We start from the raw sequence: 20,185 nt of genomic DNA, 5'->3' as shown, positions 1-20,185 counted from the left end.
CCCAGTTCCATACATTTTTTAATCCTGATAAATTAGCTGAGTTATGTGACAGACAGAGAATTCTGATTAAGAGAGGAGGGAGACAAAAATAATGCCGTTCTGAATGAACCCCACGGGAGAAAGAAGGCAGGAAAGAGCAAAACTAATATAAAAATTTTTTTCAGGAAAATATTCTCTCATTCTCCTTCTCTTCTTCGTAACCAGAGGTCTCTCTGTCCCCAGGACCCATAATCATACTAATATTAGCTCTAGGTTAATTCACAGAAAACAATTTGCCAAAAGCCCATATGCTGAAAGTCAATCCACCTGAAACCCAATTCACTGAAGACCAACTTGCCAAATTTACCACATTTATTGGCCTTCTAAAAAATCATTTCTAGAGTCCACAGCATTTTGAACGTGATGATACTGGGAGGGTTAAGAAGACTATGGGGAACTAGGGACCCAGGGACCTGGAGTCTCCTGACTCTTTCTGCCTCAGTTCATCCTCTCCCTGCCCTGCAGGCTCACTCTCCGCACCCCGGGCTCCTCCTGTTTGAGCCTCCTGGTCTCTCTTTCTCTAGAGCTGACGGCCTGGGCTGAGCCATGCACTGACTAACACATAGTCTGTTCCTCTGGCCTTGGAAGGTCCCTCTTCTTTGCCCCCGCTCTAACCTCCAGCTGCAGCAGCCAGATGCCGGGACAGAGATAAAATGAACCTTCCTTAAAATGCTGACACTACAGAAATATTCATAAGCTGTTAAAAACCATCCAATTAGAACTGTTATCAACATTTTAGTTAAACAAGTTTTTGATGACAATGGGCAAAATCAGTTAATTTGGCAAAGTTTAATCGGCAAAATTGGAAGTATCCTAAAAATGCTAAATGTAGGCAATTTTTTTAAAAGGCTCTAAAAAAGGATCTGAAAGACATCATTATAGATAGAAAAATTCCCATAGGAAATGCTGAAATTCTGGCAACATTCAGAAGAAAAACATGTTGGTTAAATTTCCTTAGGACCTCTCAACAAATTGGACATTTCTTAAGATGCATGAAGCTGGAGGGTATAAAGACAAACCAATGAGCAGCAACTTCACCTAAGGTCCTTTAAAACACACTTCACATTCTGGCCAACAAACAAAGAAACAAAAACAAATACAAAGCAAAACAAAGCAAAATGAACAAATGGTCTCCACATTACAAGATTCCAGTTTATATAAAACCATCTGTGTAAAAGACATGCATTGAGAAATCTGTGCAAGGTAACACTGAACTATGAAAGATAAACACCTAATTCAGGAAAGCAAGATTTGGTAAGGATGACTAGGCAATTTTTTTTTAAACTCTGTACACAGATATACATTTTTCTTCAGAGACACTTAAAAACAATAAACATGTATAAATGTGGGAAGATGTGTTTCAAGTTCTTAATATTTATGTTAGAAACTAACTCAGACATAGTTCAACAGGGAATTTTAGAGAAAGAACAGCTACAAGTCATGGTTTTAGTTATATTTTTTAAATACCTATGATATCTATTGATTTTTATAGACCAAAATATAATATAATAAGCACTACTAAAAGAAAAGTTTTTAAAATAAAATAAAAATGTCTTAGAAATAATTCTTCTATTTTTTTAGCAAATTTGACAGAATGGCATTCTAGTATTCTAGAAAAGAAAAATATACTAGCCCTCCAAATAGGATACATCAGAAACTTAGTAAGATTCCACATAAAAAACATGTTTTTATGGAACTAAACTTGACATTAAAATTTTAATTTTGCATTATGAGAAAATGTGTACAGACTTCAATTTCATTCCTATAATATCTGATCCATTCTTTCAAAAATTAAAATTAAACTCCCCATAACTCTCACACTATATTGCTCCAGAAGGGCTAGGAAAGAAGCAGACAGTTTGAATGACTATAAGCTTCTCTATTATTTCTTATTCAGTTTATATATGGTCTCCAAAAACCATCTGTTACTGTACAGAGAATATAACAAATATCCATATACCCACCATTCAAAATTTATAAGTACTAATATTGTAATAGTTACTTCTGATACTTTTTTAAAATGAAAGAAATAAAATATTCCTGATAAAGCTGCTACCGCATTTTTAGTCTTCCTCAGACCCATTCTCCTCCTCTTTCAGAGGCAATAAATTTATTATGTATTCTTCCAATCTTTGTTTATATATATTAATACATATATATGTATTCATAAATACATAATATTTGTGTGTATGCTCTGCATTTAAAAAACTAACATTATGTTTTCAAAATCTGATCATGTTAATGCATATAAACCTAATTCATTCATGTTAACTTCTAAGTAGTATCTTATGACAATTTATGTAGCCATTCTCCTACTGAAAGGCATTTTGGTTGTTTCCAATTTTCTGCATTCTAAAAAATGACTTGGTACACATCCTTATACATGTACCCTTATACACACACAGGAGAATATATCCCTAGCAATGGAATTGTTTGGTTGTAGGAATGAGGTACCACCTCACACCAGTCAGAATGACCATCATTAAAAAGTCAACAAATAAGAAATCCTGCAATCCCACTCCCAGGCACATGTCTGGAGAAGACGAAAACTCTAATTGGAAAAGATAATGTACTCCAATGTTCATAGAAGCACTATTTATAAGAGCCATGACACAGAAGCAATCCAAATGCCCATGTTTAAGAAGATGTGGTATAAATATACAATGGAATATCACTCAGCCATATTAAAAATGAAAAAAAGAATGAAATAATGCCATTTTTAGCAACATGGATGGACCCAGAGATTATCATAGTAAGTGAAGTAAGTCAGATAGAGAGAGGCAAATATCATATGATATCACTTATATGTGGTATATATATATGTCACACAAATAATACATATATATACACACACACAAATAATGCTGGAGTGGGTGTGGAGAAAAGGGAACCCTCCTATACTGTTGGCGGGAGTGTAAATTGGTGCAGCCACTATGGAGGTTCCTCAAAAAACTAAAAATAGAGTTGTCATATGATCCAGCAATCCCACTCCTGGGTATATATCTGGAGAAAACTCTAATTCAAAAAGATACATGCACCCCAATGTTCATTGCAGCACTACTTACAATAGCCAAGACATGGAAGCAACCTAAATACCCACTGACAGATGAAATTGTGGCACACACACACACACACACACACACACACACACACAAACACACACAGTGGAATACTACTCAGCCATAAAAGAATGAAATAATGCCATTTGCAGCAACATGGATAAACCTAGAGATTATCATACTAAGTGAAGTAAGTCAGACAGAGAAAGACAAGTATCATATGATTATCACTTATATGTAGAATTTAAAATATAATACAATTGAACTTATTTGTAAAACAGAAACAGACTCACAGATAGAAAACAAACTTATGAATACCAAAAGGGAAAGGGAGGGAGGGGAGGGATAAATTAGGAGTATGGGATTAACAGATACAAACTATTATACATAAAATAGATAAACAACAAGATCCTACTGTATAACACAGGGAACTATATTCAATATCTTGTAAGATCCTATAATGGAAAATAATCTGAAAAAAAAATATATATATATATAGCTGAATCACTTTGCTTTAGACCTGAAACTAACACAATATTGTAAATCAACTATACTTCAATAGAAAAACCCCAAAAACAACAACAAAAAAAACCAAACCAAAACATAAAATAAAATAAAGGAGCTTCCACTAACCAGATCTTTTAAAAAAAAAAAAAGGCAAAGATTATAACACACTAAATAATAATAATAGAATCCCCAAGTTCATAATGATATTTTTTTAAAAATGAGAAGCTTTTCTTCACAGAACAGCTAATAAATAAAGAAGCAATGATGGAATTGGAAAAAACACTATTTCAAAACTGGTTCAGGCAAAGATCAATGAATGCTAAAACCACTGTGTGAAAGTTTGGGGAACAGGATACTCACGTGATCTCAAAGTATCACACCATAGATTACGTACTAATTGTAAAGAGAAAAGGGTACCTTTATGAATTTGTCTTATTTTGGTGAAGCTAGTTTCTTTTCATGTTTTTTTCTATTCTGGTCTCCTCTGATGCTCACATTGTTTGCCTATTTTTCTGTTGGCTTGTTTGCTTTACTAATTGAATTGTATAAATTCTTTATATACTTTGGACACTGTAATGCAAATATCTTTACTGAGTATGTGACTTGTGTATGTTACTTTTTGTGGCAAATTTAATACATCTTTCCCTACCCTCAGGGTCACAGAGATAGTCTCCCATATTTTCTTCTTAAGGCTGGATTCTACTTAGCTTGTTTTTCTAAGGACATGAACAGTAAGCACTGATCTATAACTGTTGGAAGATACAAGCCACTGCTGCAGCCTCCTTATATCAAAGTCATCTTTTAGTTCTTAGAGTTTTTCCACCTTTATGTGGAGGCTTTTCAATAGCATGAACGATTGAAAATTGCTATTTAAAACAACATGATAAAGTTATATATTTAAAAAAATTGAAAAGAATGTCATATAATCTTACATGAGTGAACAACATTTCATTCCTGAGCTCTTCAGACTTTTCATTTGGAGTCCAAGCTTCAGCAAACTGCAGGAAATCCCATTTTTCCTTATCACCCTCCTCAGCCTGAAGTTTTTCCTTCCTACCATTCAGTGTGCTCCCTGTAACCTGAGCCTGTAAGATGATAAAATATATGAATTTTACAACAGGTCACCTCACAGCTGACATTTACTAAGTAGTAACTTGATTTTGCATTTAAATCACAAGCAATCCAATAAAGAAAATCTTACTGTTTCAACGTATCAAGGGCTTTAGTAATATAATTATTTATAATTACAACCAAATTTCCAAGTCAATGATTCCTATGCTTAATGAGGAAAAGGTTAACTAGAGAAGCTATACTATTTGCTTTTCTCATAAAAACTTTTATTCTAATATTTATAAACTTTGAACATACATATGATTGGCCATTTTGAATATCTATACTCAGTGCTTGAAAGCCATCCTCTAGACCTTAGTCCTTTCTATAAACATCCCTCAAGGTTGGGGAGAAGAGACAGCTGAGTGGACGGAGCAAGCAACATCCCTAATACCTTTGCTAGAATCCGGGTACAGGCTGCCCTCTGTCCAAAATTTAGCCCGGAACTCAAGAATCCTGTTGAAAAAGGGTTTATTCTTAGCTTACAAAAAGCTAAGGGGTTTGAAAGCATTTTAGTTCCTTACTAGCTCATCCTCCCCTAGCTGCTAAAATGGTAGAAGAAGGGTTTGGAAAACAATAGGAACACACATAAATTCATGTCTGTCTCTCATTACCGAGGATAGCAGGTAGAGTACTACCAATTGAAGCCTTTTCTGGACTTGGTCCCTATCAACATCAATATCTTAGTGTACTTCGATATCCTTTGCCTGAAAACACTAAAACTCAGCCTCTTAACTCATGCAGGCTATGGGTAATAATGAGTAAGTGGTAACCTGGTTTAAATTCAAGCTTTACCTTGCGATTCAACATTCCCCACATAAGGGTGTCTAGAGTCCCATTTGCAATAAGGTAGTGAATATTCACAGAACTGCACTGTCCAATCCGGTGAGCACGGTCTTCTGCTTGTTTTATGTGTCCAGGGTCCCAATACAACTCAGCAAATACAACATGAGTTGCAGCGGTAAATGTCAAACCCTAAGCAAAATAAAGAAACTGAGATGCAAATAAACTGAGAATTTAGCATAGAGCCATATATAATAAAGTCTTTTGAGTATGTTCAATGGACAAGAGAACACTGAAGGACTTAAAAACAAATGAGTCTTTCATTTTAAGCCAAATTAAGAAAATTTAATTCATGAAAGGCAAATGAAGACTGCTTACTGCAAGATAGCCAGGTGAACTACAAAGAACACATTTAAAAGGTACTTCAATATTTCAAAAGTCAGTTTAATGGATACGTATATAAACAAAATCACTTTATCCTCTGATGAAGGCTGGATTCACATTACCACTGGAAAATCTAATAAAATACATTATAAATGAGAATATAATTTCTAACACATGGTATCCATGGCAACTATGACAGCAATGACATCCTCTATTCATTTAATTCATACTGCTGTTCTATAAAGCAAGAAAGTCATGTCTACAGTCACACTCTTTTTTTTCTATGGAATTTCTCATGTTGCATCCCAAAGACTCTGACATTTACTGACTTGTATCTTGATGTATAAAACACAACTGCATTTTTGTGCAATTGCATTTTATATCAGTTTGAAATAGTGTAACATTAAAAATATTAACTAAGTCTTGTTTTACAATTAATATATGAAATAATGCAAATCTCCTCAAACTAAAAATGTGTCAAAAAACGCATGACTTTAAAGTGGATAGGCCGAGCGAAATGTGGACCATAATTATGCTATTGCTACATAGTAGTAAGTGATATTAGGTGGTCAGCAGAAATACCTACTATACTTTCGAAGTGTCATCTAATCCAATCTATGCTGTTGTTCAGGTGTACTGGAACTTCTATAAGTGACTTTTGTGACTGCTGTGCTGTTATTTTGATATGTTATTTTAACTTGAAATATTTTTATATCACATACCATCATACTAGCATTCATTAAATGGTGGCACCAGTTCTCAAGCTGAAGATCAACTACTTTGGAACAGAACTTAGAAGTAATAAAAACATGGAGAGAGTCAAATAAACACCACGCTAAACTGTGCTGCTATTTAGGATATAAAATGCCACACATTGAGAGATAATGCAGAAAAATTAAGTAGTATTGCTATTTAAAGATGGACACCTTTAAGTGTGTAAGAAGTATCATATGACCATACAAGAATCCACGTTGACGTTGGCAGGATCAACGTCACACAAAGATGATACTAAATTGGACTTCTCTGGCAGTAAGTGATTAAAATTCCGTGCTTCCACTGCAGGGGCGTGGGTTCGATCCCTGGTCAGGGAACTAAGATCCCACCTGTGGCGCTGCATGGCCAAAAAAAAAAGATGCTACTAAATTACAATGGAAGAGTCACAAACCTCCAAAACAAAGCCCTTTCTACAATACCTTCCTTTATTGCTATGAAGATATTAGTATTCAAGTATATGAGTTTTGAACTATACAAGGTCATCAGGAATACAGCCTTGAATAAAATGTGAGTGCCTTGCAAAATCTTAATTTCAGAAAGTCTTTTATCAGGTCACTCCAAGACTCTCCTGCCCAGCTTCCTCCTACTTATCTTCTCCTGAGCTACCAGTATTCCATTTCTACTTTTAAGCTCTTTTTGATGATATTCTCTATGGCTGAAATATTCTAACAGATATAAAACTAGATTACTGGAAATTTAATCCAACATGAGCAAAGTGTTGAGACAACCCTCCTTTTGGCTAGAACTCCTAGTGAGTTAGTTCTAGAACTTCTTCATCCTCATGGATTCTCGCTATATATACAATTTTATATACATCAGTTAGCTGGGTAAAAGGAGAACTTTGGCCCTGGTCCAGATTCCAGAATCCACAGAAGCTGCCAGATATGCCATATAGCAGGTTGGATATTTAACAGCAATATGCTCAATTACTTTTCCCTATGTGAAATATCCTGGCTTAGACGTTTACATCAAAATATTTTAGAATGTTAGTAGGAAAGACATCCAGAAGGATCCCCTCTTACACAGGGTGGCAGAGACTAATATCTATTCTTTTCTTATTCCTTTGTAATGTGACACCTGATGTTTAATATGACTAACTGGAATAACGGTTACTTTCTCCAACTTCCCTTGAAGTTAGTTGTGGCCCTGGGACTAACTGCAGGCCAGTGAGATACAGCATGCCTTTCTCCAGTCAACTGCCTGGATCGCAGATGTGATGGATAAGCTCTAGCAGCCCTCTTAGATGGAAACAACCTAAATGCCCATCGACAGACAAATGGATAAAGAAGGTGTGGTACATATATACAATGGACTATTACTCAGCCATAAAAAGGAATGAAATTGGGTCATTTGTAGAGACGTGGATGGACCTAGAGACTGTCACAGAGAGTGAAGTAAGTCAGAAAGTGGAAAACAAATATCGTATATTAACGCATGTATGTGGAACCTAGAAAACGGTACAGATGAACCAGTCTGCAGGGCAGAAATTGAGACACACATGTAGAGAACAAACATATGGACACCAAGGGGGGAAAGCCGCGGGGGGTGGGGATGGTGGTGTGATGAATTGGGCGATTGGGATTGACATGTATACACTGATGTGTATAAAATGGATGACAAATAAGAACCTGCTGTATAAAAAAAATTAAATTAAATTAAATTAAAAAAAAAAGAGATATCTGCTAGGAGTGGTAAAGCAGAAAACCAGAAGGGGCCTAAGTGCTAAGAAACTACCATGCTAGCCTTAGACTGCCTATATCAGAGAATAAAACTTTGTGATTTAAGTCATTCTTAATTTGGGTTTTCATTTACTTACAGCCAAACCTAACTCTAAAGGACAAACCAAGGGCACTCTGAAAAGTTCAGAAGAGTTCTTTTCCCTCAGGCCACCTTGCCTCACAGACTCTGATGAAAACAACCAAGTCAGATAAGTGCTATAAAGAAAGGGATGAGAAAAGTCTATGCAAATTCAAAGGAAGGAAAAGATCATGGAAAAGTATTATAATCACACTAGCTATATTCTTTTAGGAAATTATCTCCTTGAAAATTTAGGAAGCTTAGTCAGAGGTGTTGAGGTCTCCTTCTGTTACACTTTCTAGCACTCTCCAAAGTAGAATGAATATTTATCACACCAGATATAAAGTTATAGTTATGGTTAATCATCTTGACATTTTTATCATCTCAACAATTCATTATCAAATTCAGACCTGAAACTTCTTACCTGACCAGCAGCCTGAATGCTTAGAATAGCCACACGAGTCTCAGGATCCTTTTGAAACTGATTAACCAGGTGTATTCTTTCTGAAGATGGAACACTTCCATCAATCCTAATGTAACGAGTCTACCACCAACAACAAGGGAAACGGCAAAATTAGGACAAGCTCCTATGCATCCATCTTATTATACATATTTTACAGCTTATTTTTATGTTCACATAATAAAACAGAAAGTGGTGAAGATGACAGGTTAGTAAATGTTACACAAGAAGAATTTTTTTTTTTTTTTACTAATATCATAGTACTCTATTTGTTGTTTGATAGACAGTTGTTTCCAGTTCTGGGGTATTGCAAACTGTGCTGCAGGGAATACCTTCACAGATGTCTCTGCCTCTTTGTGTTCCTGTGTCAGTTTATCTGAAGTATGTATTCAGGAGTAGAAGTCCTGGATCGATTTTAAATGTTATCCCTTCCAAGGCAGTCTCCCAAACAGATGATAGTGCCCAAAAAGTTGTCGCTAAGAAACAGCACAGAAGGCGTCCCCAATGGTGTTGACAATGAGCGGGAGTTGGTCTAGCTGGTGTCAGGACTTAATGAAGCTCAGGTTCTTGATGTCTCATCACAGAAAGAATTCAGTGAGAGACAAAGTGATAGGCAAGAAGCGGATTTATTCAGAGAGAAACACACTCCCCAGACAGAGTGTGGGTCATCTCAGGAGGTGAGAAAGGCCAATACAAGAAGAATCTTAACCAGATTTCTTAATAGCTTCTTATAACAATTTTGTATTTTTAAATCTTTTAAGCTACTTGAGAGTGGGATCTATGTCTAGTTCATCTTCATACCATCAATGCCAGGTGTGATGCCACAGATATAACAGGAGCTCTATAATCATTACTGGATTAAGCTAATGTTGCTATCAGTAACATTCTATGTAAATTAATAAGCAAACTTTAAATCATGGATCAGACTAATTCTAAAGTAACAGGATCACTAATTCCAAAGTAAAAATAAAGTCAGACATGTGAGAAAAGAAAAAGAAGATTCTGCCCATGTATTAGGGATTCATGAAGAGTAGTCCGGAAATGTCGCAACATTAACTGGGAAAACATTTTTTTTAATGTACCATTTGAGTTCTCTTTTCTCACATTATTAAACTTAAACGAAATATGTGACATGGTCATCTCCACTGAGGTAGGGAACCAAGACACCCAAATACATTTTTACAAAGTGAGGAAACATTAAATGCTAAACTGAACAGTGCTATCTTTTAAGAATGATGTGAGTTGAGAAAAAGGAGCAATCAGTGTGTTAGAATAACTAAAAAGAACTTATTACTCAACTTTGTAAAAACAAATATAAGCCCTGAATTTCAAATTGCCTCATTTTTATATGCACTTTTATGGAAAACGTTGCCTTAAATAGTTGAGACATACAAATACTCAGTTTTATAAGGGAATCATCAAGTTAATCATTAAATAGAATGCCCCTTATCAACTTTCTATGTCTTCACAAAACAGACATAAATTGACCAGTAATCCACTTAATATCCATCAAGGGAGATTACAGAATCTTCTGAGGGTCTTTCTAAAGAAAACGCATTGTCAGGCTAGGGAGAGTTTTACCTATGTTTTTAACTCTTAGTGACACTAAATGGGATTCTAAACATACCAGTAAAGTGGGAGTGGGAAGAGACACACTTAGAAAAGATTCCGGTGGTTTTAAGGTGTAATGAATCAGAATAAAAAATCTAACATTACTGTTCAATCATTTAAAATTTATTTCTAAGGCTAACTATCTCTTCCTCAGAGGGTGTTTCACAGATACAATGTGATAATGATAAAGCATCTTTTAATATACAGCACTTTTCTATATCATATTATCATAAATCTTTCTATGAAGAAAACACTAGAATTACATCTTTGGTAATGTTAATGAACATATTAGCAAATGCTTGAATATGTATACAAAGTTTTAAAAAAATATGGCTTTATTCCTCCCTTTAAAATATCTACCTGCACAGGCAAGTGGTTCTGCTGCTACATGTATATTAAGCTCATATAATTTGTCAGGAACTTTCTCTGGCCGATTCAGAGCACCTCTGGAAGCCCTTAGCACATATGACACGCTTACACTGGATGTAACAAGGTTTACACTCTGAAAGAAAAAATGGCACATGCTGTGGCCGATAGGGCTGTTGGAAAACAAGGTGGACGGAATAGAATGCAGTGAGGCCAGCAGGTTTGGTGGCGCTTACCTGGGCATATGTTTCAAACCCACCTACACTAAATCTTAATAATCATATTCTATAGAGTAGGCTGCCTGGAAGTTTAAAAGGTATGACTGCGGCTGGGCACTAAAATTGGCTGAAATCATTCTTTTTTCCCCTCAAAATCACCCACATTCTAAGGCCACCATGTTGGTAAACAAAAAATTTTAACTGCCTATACCAATCTCAAATGGTCCAGTAACAAAACCAGAATTCACATTATAGCCTATCAAGGCAGCATATTTTAATCAATCCAGATAATTTGATCAGTGGAAAATTATGACTGGTATAAAAGGGAAAACTTAATAGTATATTATCAATACAACAGAAATATAATATTAGTATAACTGCAATAAAAATACATAATAATTTATAGATATAATACCATCCCATCATCTAAAGAAGGCAAAAAAGCTCAGTAATAAAACTACAATTGATGCTTAGTATATTAAAAACTGCATTCTAGGGCTTCCCTGGTGGCGCAGTAGTTGAGAGTCTGCCTGCCGATGCAGGGGACGTGGGTTTGTGCCCCGGTCCGGGAAGATCCCACATGCTGCGAAGTGGCTGGGCCCGTGAGCCATGGCTGCTGAGCCTGTGCGTCCGGAGCCTGTGCTCCGCAACGGGAGAGGCCACAACAGTGAGAGGCCCATGTACCGAAAAAACAAAACAAAAAACAAAAAAACCCCCTGCATTCTAAGAAGTACTTTATAGAATTATGGTAACATACCTTGTTTTCTATGACGGCTTCTGTGCAAGCTTGGAGCATGCTTAAATGATGTGCAAAAACCAGAAATTTAAGCGAATCGTTCTGAAGCATCATCTTAATATAATCCTTTACAGCACCTGCCTAAATATTAAAAGTTAAACATTATTGTCATAAAAACGTTTATTAAAAAATCATGTCATTTTCTTTAATAAAGCAAGAAAAACTTGGAAAATCAGTAAGTTTCTATGAACTTTTAATTGTTTTGTTCTCTAGGTAGCCTAAAGTAGAAGCCCACAAGTAAAGGAGCACACGGAAGAAGAGGGACAAGAGAGGGAAAAAAACTGAGAAGTAAAACAAGAGCAAGATAAGAATTAGATTTTAAAAAACAAGACAGGGAAAGAGTCTCAAAGGAAAGTAGGTAGTCAAGTTGGCTGTGGCGAGGAAGGGGTTGGTGGTTTTGTTTAGAAAGTAATTTTCAAAAAAAAGCTCATATAGGGACTTTCCTGGTGGTCCAGTGGGTAGGGCTCTGCCCTCCCAATGCAGGGGGCCTGGGTTCAATCCCTGGTCAGGGAACTAGATCCCACATGCATACTGCAACTAAGAAGTCTGCATGCCGCAACTAAGAGCCTGCATGCTGCAACTAAAGATCCCGCATGCTGCAAGGAAGATCCCACATGTCGCAATGAAAACCTAGTACAGTCAAGATAAATAAATAAATATTTTTTTAAAAAAGGGCTCATATAGAAGACTAAGTGGAATAGAGTGAAGGAGAAAATGGAAGATAAAAAGTCAAATGACGTTTTTTTGTGTGTGGGAAAGACTGAAAAAGTAAGAAAGCTGGGCTGAAGTTCAAAGATTATGAAAAGTTGGGCTATTCATTTTTTTAAACTAAGAAACTTAGGTAGGTTTACAAATAGGTTGTTGAAGGTGCAGAAAGGCTAAGAGAAATGGAAAATGAGGGGATTTAGCTTGCCTCTAGGATGGAGAAGGTCTCAGAAGAGGCTGGAGTAATGCGATTAAGAGCACAAGAGAGAACAGGGAGGAATACAAAAAAATTGTGAGGTAGAAGGGAGAAAATCAAACAAGTTCATACTGAATAGGGTTTTCTTAGTTAACTTGAGGCCAGGTTACCAATTAAGAGTAAGAAATCAATATGAGATGAATTAAATAGGAGTTAAATTTAAAGTGGATAGCATGAATTAAATTTAAAACATGAATATAGTGTCTCTTAACTGTGAAAAACTAGTTAGACATTTTGGGAAAAGATAGCAGGCTGAATATATTTAACCTCCACTCCTTCTCAGTGCTATATTTAAATGACAGAAAAATGTATAGAGAAAAAGAAAATTGGAGACAGATCAATAGCAACAAAACTTTGGAAGCTAAAAAGTAGACAGATGCCTGGTAACTGATTAGCCAACCTGACAGTTCTTAAGCTGCCAGTACGGAGTGTTGAGAAGTACCTGATTTAAAATGGAGTGATCTGAAAGTGATCAGGAAATGTCACCTCTGGAAGTGAGGATGGGGGTGTGGCTAAAACAGGAGGATTGTTTGAAAGATTGTTTAAGTAGCTGAATATGTGCAACACTGATCCATATCTTTTCTCTACGTAGTCCACATAATAGATGACTTCCCAATCCATCCTGGCAGAAAACTATAGATTTATTTTCTGGAAAGGGCAAAATAGAGGGTATCTAGATGGAGGAATCCTACATTGATGGTAGGTCATCCTGCAAAAATCATGGGAATTAAATGAAAGTTACATAATAAAGGCTGAGATCTATCCCTCCCCCTCCCCCTTCTTATCCCCAAGGGTTCCAAAACAGACAAACAGGCTTATGTCCTCTAGGCAGGGGAGCAGAATCATATAAAATGATCCTTTTCTAGAATATCTGACCAAAGACAAAAGACTAAAGATATTGATATTGGGGTTCCTCAACAAGACATCCCAATCAAATCACTTTTTATTGAAGGCCATAGTTTGCAAGACATATCCACGAAGAACTTCTAGTCAGCATTTAATGTCTTACTTGTAAATATAAGCAAACAATCAAGGATCACCAGACATTTATGGAAAGCAACCTATATGAACAGATAAACTATGCAGAGAGAGGAAAAAAACTAGAAGAGATTACATTTATAAAACAAGAACAGGATGCTACAAAAAAGGAAGAGTTGGGGGGGTGGGGTGGGGGAGTACTCTTGAAGAGTAAAAATATAGTAGCAGAAATTAAAAATGCACTGGTTACTAAGCTAAGAAAATCTTCCAGGAAGTAGATGGAAAAAAACACAGAAAATATAAAATATAAGAAAATTATAGAACCAGGCCATGAGGGCAATATATGAAAAATAAAAGTTCCAGAAAACAATACAGAAAAAAAGGAAATAATAAAAAAATTAAGAATATTTTATAGAACTTAAAGCTGTAAGTTTCCAAAATGGAAACTGTAAAATGCCCACTGAAGATCCTTCACAATGGATGAAAATGGATCCAGAGCGAGGCCCATCATCATGAAATTTTAGAACACTGGGAACAAACAAACGATTCTCTAAGCTTCCAGAAAGGGGAAGAATAGATTTCACGAACAAAACAAAATAAAAAATTTGAATTGCATTGGATATCTCAACATCAATACTGAAAATTTTGAGAGAGAGTGATTTCTAACTAACAATTTATGTCCAGCCAAATTAAAAATCAGATATAAAAGTAGAACAAAGGCATTTTCAAACAGGCAGGGGTTTCAAACAATTTACCTCCAATATACGCTTTCTTGGGAGGCTACTAGAGAATGTGGTCCAGCCAAACAATGGAGTAAACAAATAAAGAAAGTAATATATATGTAAAAAAAGAGGTAATTCAGCACACAGGAGAAATAAAGAAAAACCCCTGGATGAGAGCTCTGCAACAGATCCAAAGAGCAATGGTCCAGACTGCAGCTGATCAAATGCTGCAGGGAAGATTTGTTTAAGAAGATAAAATTAATGCAATTCTAATGCTTAAAGGTACTGAGAGAAGACTGAACGACTAAGGTAAAGTTTGAGGATGAATTAGTGAAAATGAGTTGTAAAAGAAAAAAGAAAATATCCATAGTATATCGATAGTATATTACATGGTTCATCTGTAAATATTATAAACATGGTTCTAATAATATACATGGTGAATAGTGATCAAGCCAAAATTAGTATACATTTCTATAAAATTAGTAAAACTGTATCTCTTCAACTCTTTCTATTGATAGATTGATCTATCAATTTATCAATCTACCTACCTCCCTACCTATCACTTTGTTAGAAGAATGGGAATAGGGGAAAGGTCTGGGTGTGAGGGTGGGGCTGAGGGGTGAAAGAGCTAAAATTGTATCTTCCATATTGGGAAGCCAATAGATGACAGCTCAAATTACAAAGCAAGCAGTAATACACACCAAGAAGCAAGATAAACACATTGCTGAGGGATTTGAAGTAAATCCCCAAAAAATCAGCTAAAAGAAAAGAAAGTGGTTGCCTCTGGGGAATAAGTTTAGGGGACCATTATTTTTTGAAATGTCTATTTCTTCTCGTTAAATTATGATCATATGTAGCTTTGATAATAACTAAAAAAATTTTAAAACGGGGGCATTTTGAAATTGAAAAATACCTATTTAAAATTCATGCATATGACTATGAAGTCACAAGATTGATTCTGCAAGCTAAATTTTGTATGTCTAAGTTTTCTAAACAATAAAAATTCCCACAATGAGACTGGAGGCTGTTAAGAACTTTAGCCTTGGACTTCAGTGCCTCAGAAAGTGGAAATGAAGCCCTCTCAAAATAAGGAGCTATAAATTCCAGATATGTTGCCATGGTAACTGAACCACTTTAATAAACTGCATGTTTGCCTAAAGAGCTATATTTACTGTGATAAGCCTTTCAAAAAGTACATATCAAGTTGGAGTATTTTTAAGGTGCATTCATTTACCAGCCACTGCAGACTTACAAACTATATAATCACTGTACCCCTAGTCTCAGATGCATTCCCCACCTCTTCACAAGCAAGCTGTTTCTGCCAGTCTCCTCCACTAACATCAAACCCTCCTCAGTACAACCAGAAACTGCTCATGCCAAAGCTCAAGCCCCCACTCCCTATTCCTTCCAATCACAGGTTCAGAAAGGCTTATGGTTACTATTAACATAAAGTTCAATTATATAAAGTTCAATGGCCTAAACAGTCTTTCGGGACTAACCTGTTAACTTAACCATCATTGTGACACTGCTTCCTAGGAGAGAATGTGTTTGGAGAACCAGAACATCTATGTAACAAAGGAACTTCCGGATTCTCTTAGGTTCTTAGGTTGGGGACTGCACAGGTTTGCATTTTAAAATTAACTATACATGCATTTCCCCTGTTCTGATTCTATTCTAAATAAAACAGTCACTGCATTGTCATATTTTAAGGTATCTGAGCAGAAATTTGCTTTTAAAGTATCTTAAGTGCATATTATATAGGAATGGCAGGTTCTGTCAATGGTCAGCGTTTTGATTATACTGGTTCAGGTTTTGTAGAAGCTGCCATGTTCACAATTCCATCTTATTTTACTGAAATTGGTCTGTTAGTACTGTGTCTGTGAGTCAAAGTTCTAATTTAAATAATTAATGAAGACTACACACTTCATCTCATTTAAAGAAATGCAGAAATAAAGAGAATATGTTGTACAATTTATTTCTACATTTTTTTTCAGTGAATAGGTGTACATCATATTTTGAAGTAAAAGTAGTTAAAGAAAAACCTACATTGCATTAAAGACCTGATGAAAGGTACTTTACGTTGTCAGCCTTTAACCATAAAATAAGACGGAGAAAGAGTGAAAAAAGAAAACAACACCCAACTGGAGCTGTGACAAAGACTTTCTCCTTGACCGAACTTCAGTTACGCTTCTCTGAGCCCTGTTTTTGACTAGGCCTCAACTTTGGCCTTCTGTCTTGCCCTTGCCAGGCCCAGTCTTCACAAGAATCCTGCTAAGTCAGTTTATCAAGAATGCTTCCACACTTGACACCTGATCGACTCTTGGTATCTGATCAAGTTCCTCATCCCCACTTTTGATAGCTAATTCCTTCGCCTTCTTTTAGCAAGAAACCTGTTTTGGCCTTGGTTTCAAACTGACAAGTGCAGACAACCCCGCAGCAAGAAGCTCTAGAATCACCGGTTATCCAAGTAGGAGAGTGAGCGACCAAAGAAACCATAAATGATTTAATGAGCCATTCATAGTTTCACTGTACCAGCCTGCGTACTTAGACATGCATAGTTTAATCTTCCAGACAAGCACATGCTGCTGGCAGGAGCAACCAGTTTAGCAAGAATCCCCCTACCCTTGATGTCTCCTCTTAGTAATTTTCCATCCACCAACCTCTTGATCCTGCTTGTTGGCTATAAATCCCCACCTCTCCCTGTGTTCAGCGATGAGTGATCTCTCTCCTCAACTGCAGTAGAGTTGACTCCAAGTCTTCCTTACTGTTTTAACAAGGATCAGAAAAGAAGCTTCTCCTTAAGTTTTGAAGTCCTCAGGCCCCAGACTAAACGGCAGTTCTGTTTAGATATCTGGTGGGCACATACTTTAAGGACAACTCTTTAAGCCCTTATTAGTCAACAAGAGGTGAATTGTGATAGGTCTAAGCAAGCCTAGCACTTTCATTCCCCCTGCAAGTGATTTTGACTAGTAAGAAACATGGGAAATTTGCTGGAGGTTTCAAAAAAATCCTAACTGACAAAAGGGACATTATGGAAAGCTCTTCCTTGCTTTGGACATATGGCCTGCACTTGATACCAGGAATTGCAGCGGTCACCCTGAGGCTACTATGGAGGCTATTGATGAAAGCATTGAATAGCCTTTAGTATATTCAGAGTTGTACATCCTTCACCACAATTTCAGAATATCTTCATTACCCCAAACAAAATCTTTCATCTCTTAGCAATCACCCCACCCCCACTGCAGGTCCCTGGATCACCCCTAGCTGTAGGCAAAAACTAATCTATTTTCTGTATCTATGGACTGGACTATTTTGTTTTTTTAATATATTTATTTATTTATTTTTGGCTGCATTGGGTCTTCGTTGCTGCCCGCGGGCTTTTCTCTAGTTGTGGCAAGTGGGGGCTACTCTTCGTTGCGGTGCGCGGGCTTCTCATTGCAGTGGCTTCTCTTGTTGTGGAGCACAGGCTCTAGGCGCGTGGGTTTCAGTAGTTGCAGAACATAAGCTCAGCAGTTGTGGCTTGCAGGCTCTAGAGCACAGGCTCAGCAGTTATGGCGCACGGGCTTAGCTGCTCCGCAGCGTGTGGGATCTTCCTGGACCAGGGCTCAAACCCATGTCCCCTGCAGTGGCAGGCGGACTCTCAACCACTGCGCCACCAGGGAAGCCCGACTGGACTATTTTGACATTTAATATAAGTGGAATCACATAATATGTGGTCTTGTGTGACTGGTTTCTTTATTAGCATAATGTTTTAATCCACACTGTAGCATTTTTCAGTGTTTAACTTCTTTTTTTTATTGCCAAATAACATTCCATTGTGTGGACATACCACATTTTATTTGTCCATTCATCAGTTGATATCCTCTCTGCCTCTTTTATTTTTATAATTTATTTATTTTATTTTATTTTTGGCTGTGTTGGGTCTTTGTTGCTGCACGCAGGCTTCCTCTAGCTGCGGCAAGTGGGGGTTACTCTTCGTTGTGGTGCGTGTGGTTCTTATTGTGGTGGCTTATCTTGTTGTGGAGCATGGGCTCTAGGCACATGGGCTTCAGCAGTTGTGGCACACAGGTTCAGTAGTTGTGGCTAGTGGGCTGTAGAGCGCAGGCTCAGTAGTTGTGGCACACAGGCTTAGTTGCTCTGCAGATGTGGGATCTTCCTGGACCAGGGATCGAACCCGTGTCCCCTGCATTGGCAGGTGGATTCTTAACCACTGCACCACCAGGGAAGTCCCACCTCTCTTGTTTTTATTCACTTATCTATTTCACCTTATAGTGTTTCTTACTAATTTATTTGTGATAACTTACCTTTTATCCTTTAAAATGATCTTAAATGAGGAAAGGAAAGTAACAAGTAAAAGAGAACATGCATTGCTTATTCACCTCCCTACTTGCCCTGCAGACCATCACAAAGAAAGGCTAGCAATTTGTCTTCTGCTATCCCTTTCCCCCTGCCAATGGTTCTTAATTTAGAAACCATTCCATCAACCTGAAAAAATATTTTCAAATCTGGTAGAAGACAGCCTTCAGGGGAAAATGGTCATTCCATATTCTATCAGTGTTCTGGACATTTTTACAGAGCCCCATGCCAAAATTTCCCCATAGAAAACTTCCAAAAATAGTTTGGGTGAACTATTAGAAGCATGATTTTCTTATCTCTAGGCATGCTTATGAATCCATCTGTAAATAGAAATCTAACACTTCTAATACATCTAATCTTTTGACACTGGCCCAGTTTTGCAAGCAGCCCATTTTACACTGAGAAACAGAAGGGCTATGATACCGTATGTAAGAAGAGAGTAACCCCAATTTAATACCTTAGCCAACACAATTTTACAAAAGAACCTGAGATCCTAAACCTTTTCATAAAACTTTTTGGAACAAGATATAATAAAGCAATTGTTCTACCTAATCATTCTATCTAACCTATTTATCTGGCAAGGATGGATGAGAGAGAACATTCCCATGAATAACCTACTCCATTGGGTTAACCAAATTTAGACAAAGTTAGAAAGTAAAGGCAATAGTATTAGGAACTTAACTTTCTTCATAAAGGTTGGTTTCATGTGAATTTGATCATAAAAGTCATTGATCAAAAGAGCTAATTTAATTCTTTAAAAACTGAATCAATTTTGAGATACACTCTCAATTTCTTTCTAAATTCCATCCATCGATCATGTCAATAAGGTTATCAACTTTGTACAACTGAAGTTACGCATGAATAAATCTTCTTTGGGTGTTTAAAATGATAACATACAGAATGTATAGACTTCTAAATTCTGTATCTTCTTTCTCTATGCCTGTACAGGGATGCTAAAAAATCACTAATAGGGAAACAGGAGTCACCATAAACCCATGGTCACCGACAAATATTAAATATTCTGCTATCCTAGTGGAATGATGGGTAAGTGCACGTACTCTGTAGCCAAACTGTCTATGTTCAAATCCTGCCTCCGTCATTTACAATCTAAGGGTCCCTGAGCAAGTCACTTAAACTCTGTGCCTTGTTTCCCTAACGTATAAAAGGGGATAAAAATTACTACCTTTAGAGTGGTAAGAATTAAATGAGTTAGTGCATAAAATATGCTTGGAACAGTTGGCACGTGGTAACACTGTAAAAGTGT

The 20,185-nt window shown here is 36.6% G+C and overlaps 1 protein-coding gene across 6 annotated transcripts in view; it reads right to left on the bottom strand.

Annotated features, from left to right (window-relative positions):
• ZRANB3 (zinc finger RANBP2-type containing 3) overlaps positions 1-20,185 on the bottom strand; it is a 263,665-nt gene that overhangs the window by 41,561 nt on the left and 201,919 nt on the right. For 5 of the 6 annotated variants that reach the window (XM_029224581.1, XM_029224584.1, XM_029224586.1 and 2 more), the window contains 4 exons: positions 11,866-11,985; positions 8,878-8,997; positions 5,511-5,690; positions 4,538-4,690 (listed from right to left, as the gene is read on the bottom strand). In XM_029224581.1, coding sequence (XP_029080414.1) covers positions 4,538-4,690; positions 5,511-5,690; positions 8,878-8,997; positions 11,866-11,985 — 573 coding nt within the window. Of the gene's footprint in view, positions 1-4,537; positions 4,691-5,510; positions 5,691-8,877; positions 8,998-10,884; positions 10,929-11,865; positions 11,986-20,185 lie in introns of those variants that run through there. The other variant, XM_029224588.1, reaches the window with a different exon arrangement.

The sequence above is a fragment of the Monodon monoceros genome, unplaced genomic scaffold (genome assembly GCF_005190385.1).
Source record: "Monodon monoceros isolate NGI ecotype Baffin Bay Population unplaced genomic scaffold, NGI_Narwhal_1 Super_Scaffold_16, whole genome shotgun sequence".
In the NCBI taxonomy this organism is placed as follows: Eukaryota; Metazoa; Chordata; class Mammalia; order Artiodactyla; family Monodontidae; genus Monodon; species Monodon monoceros.
Note: the sequence above shows the minus strand (reverse complement) of the source record. Positions and strands in the feature narration are given on the sequence as shown.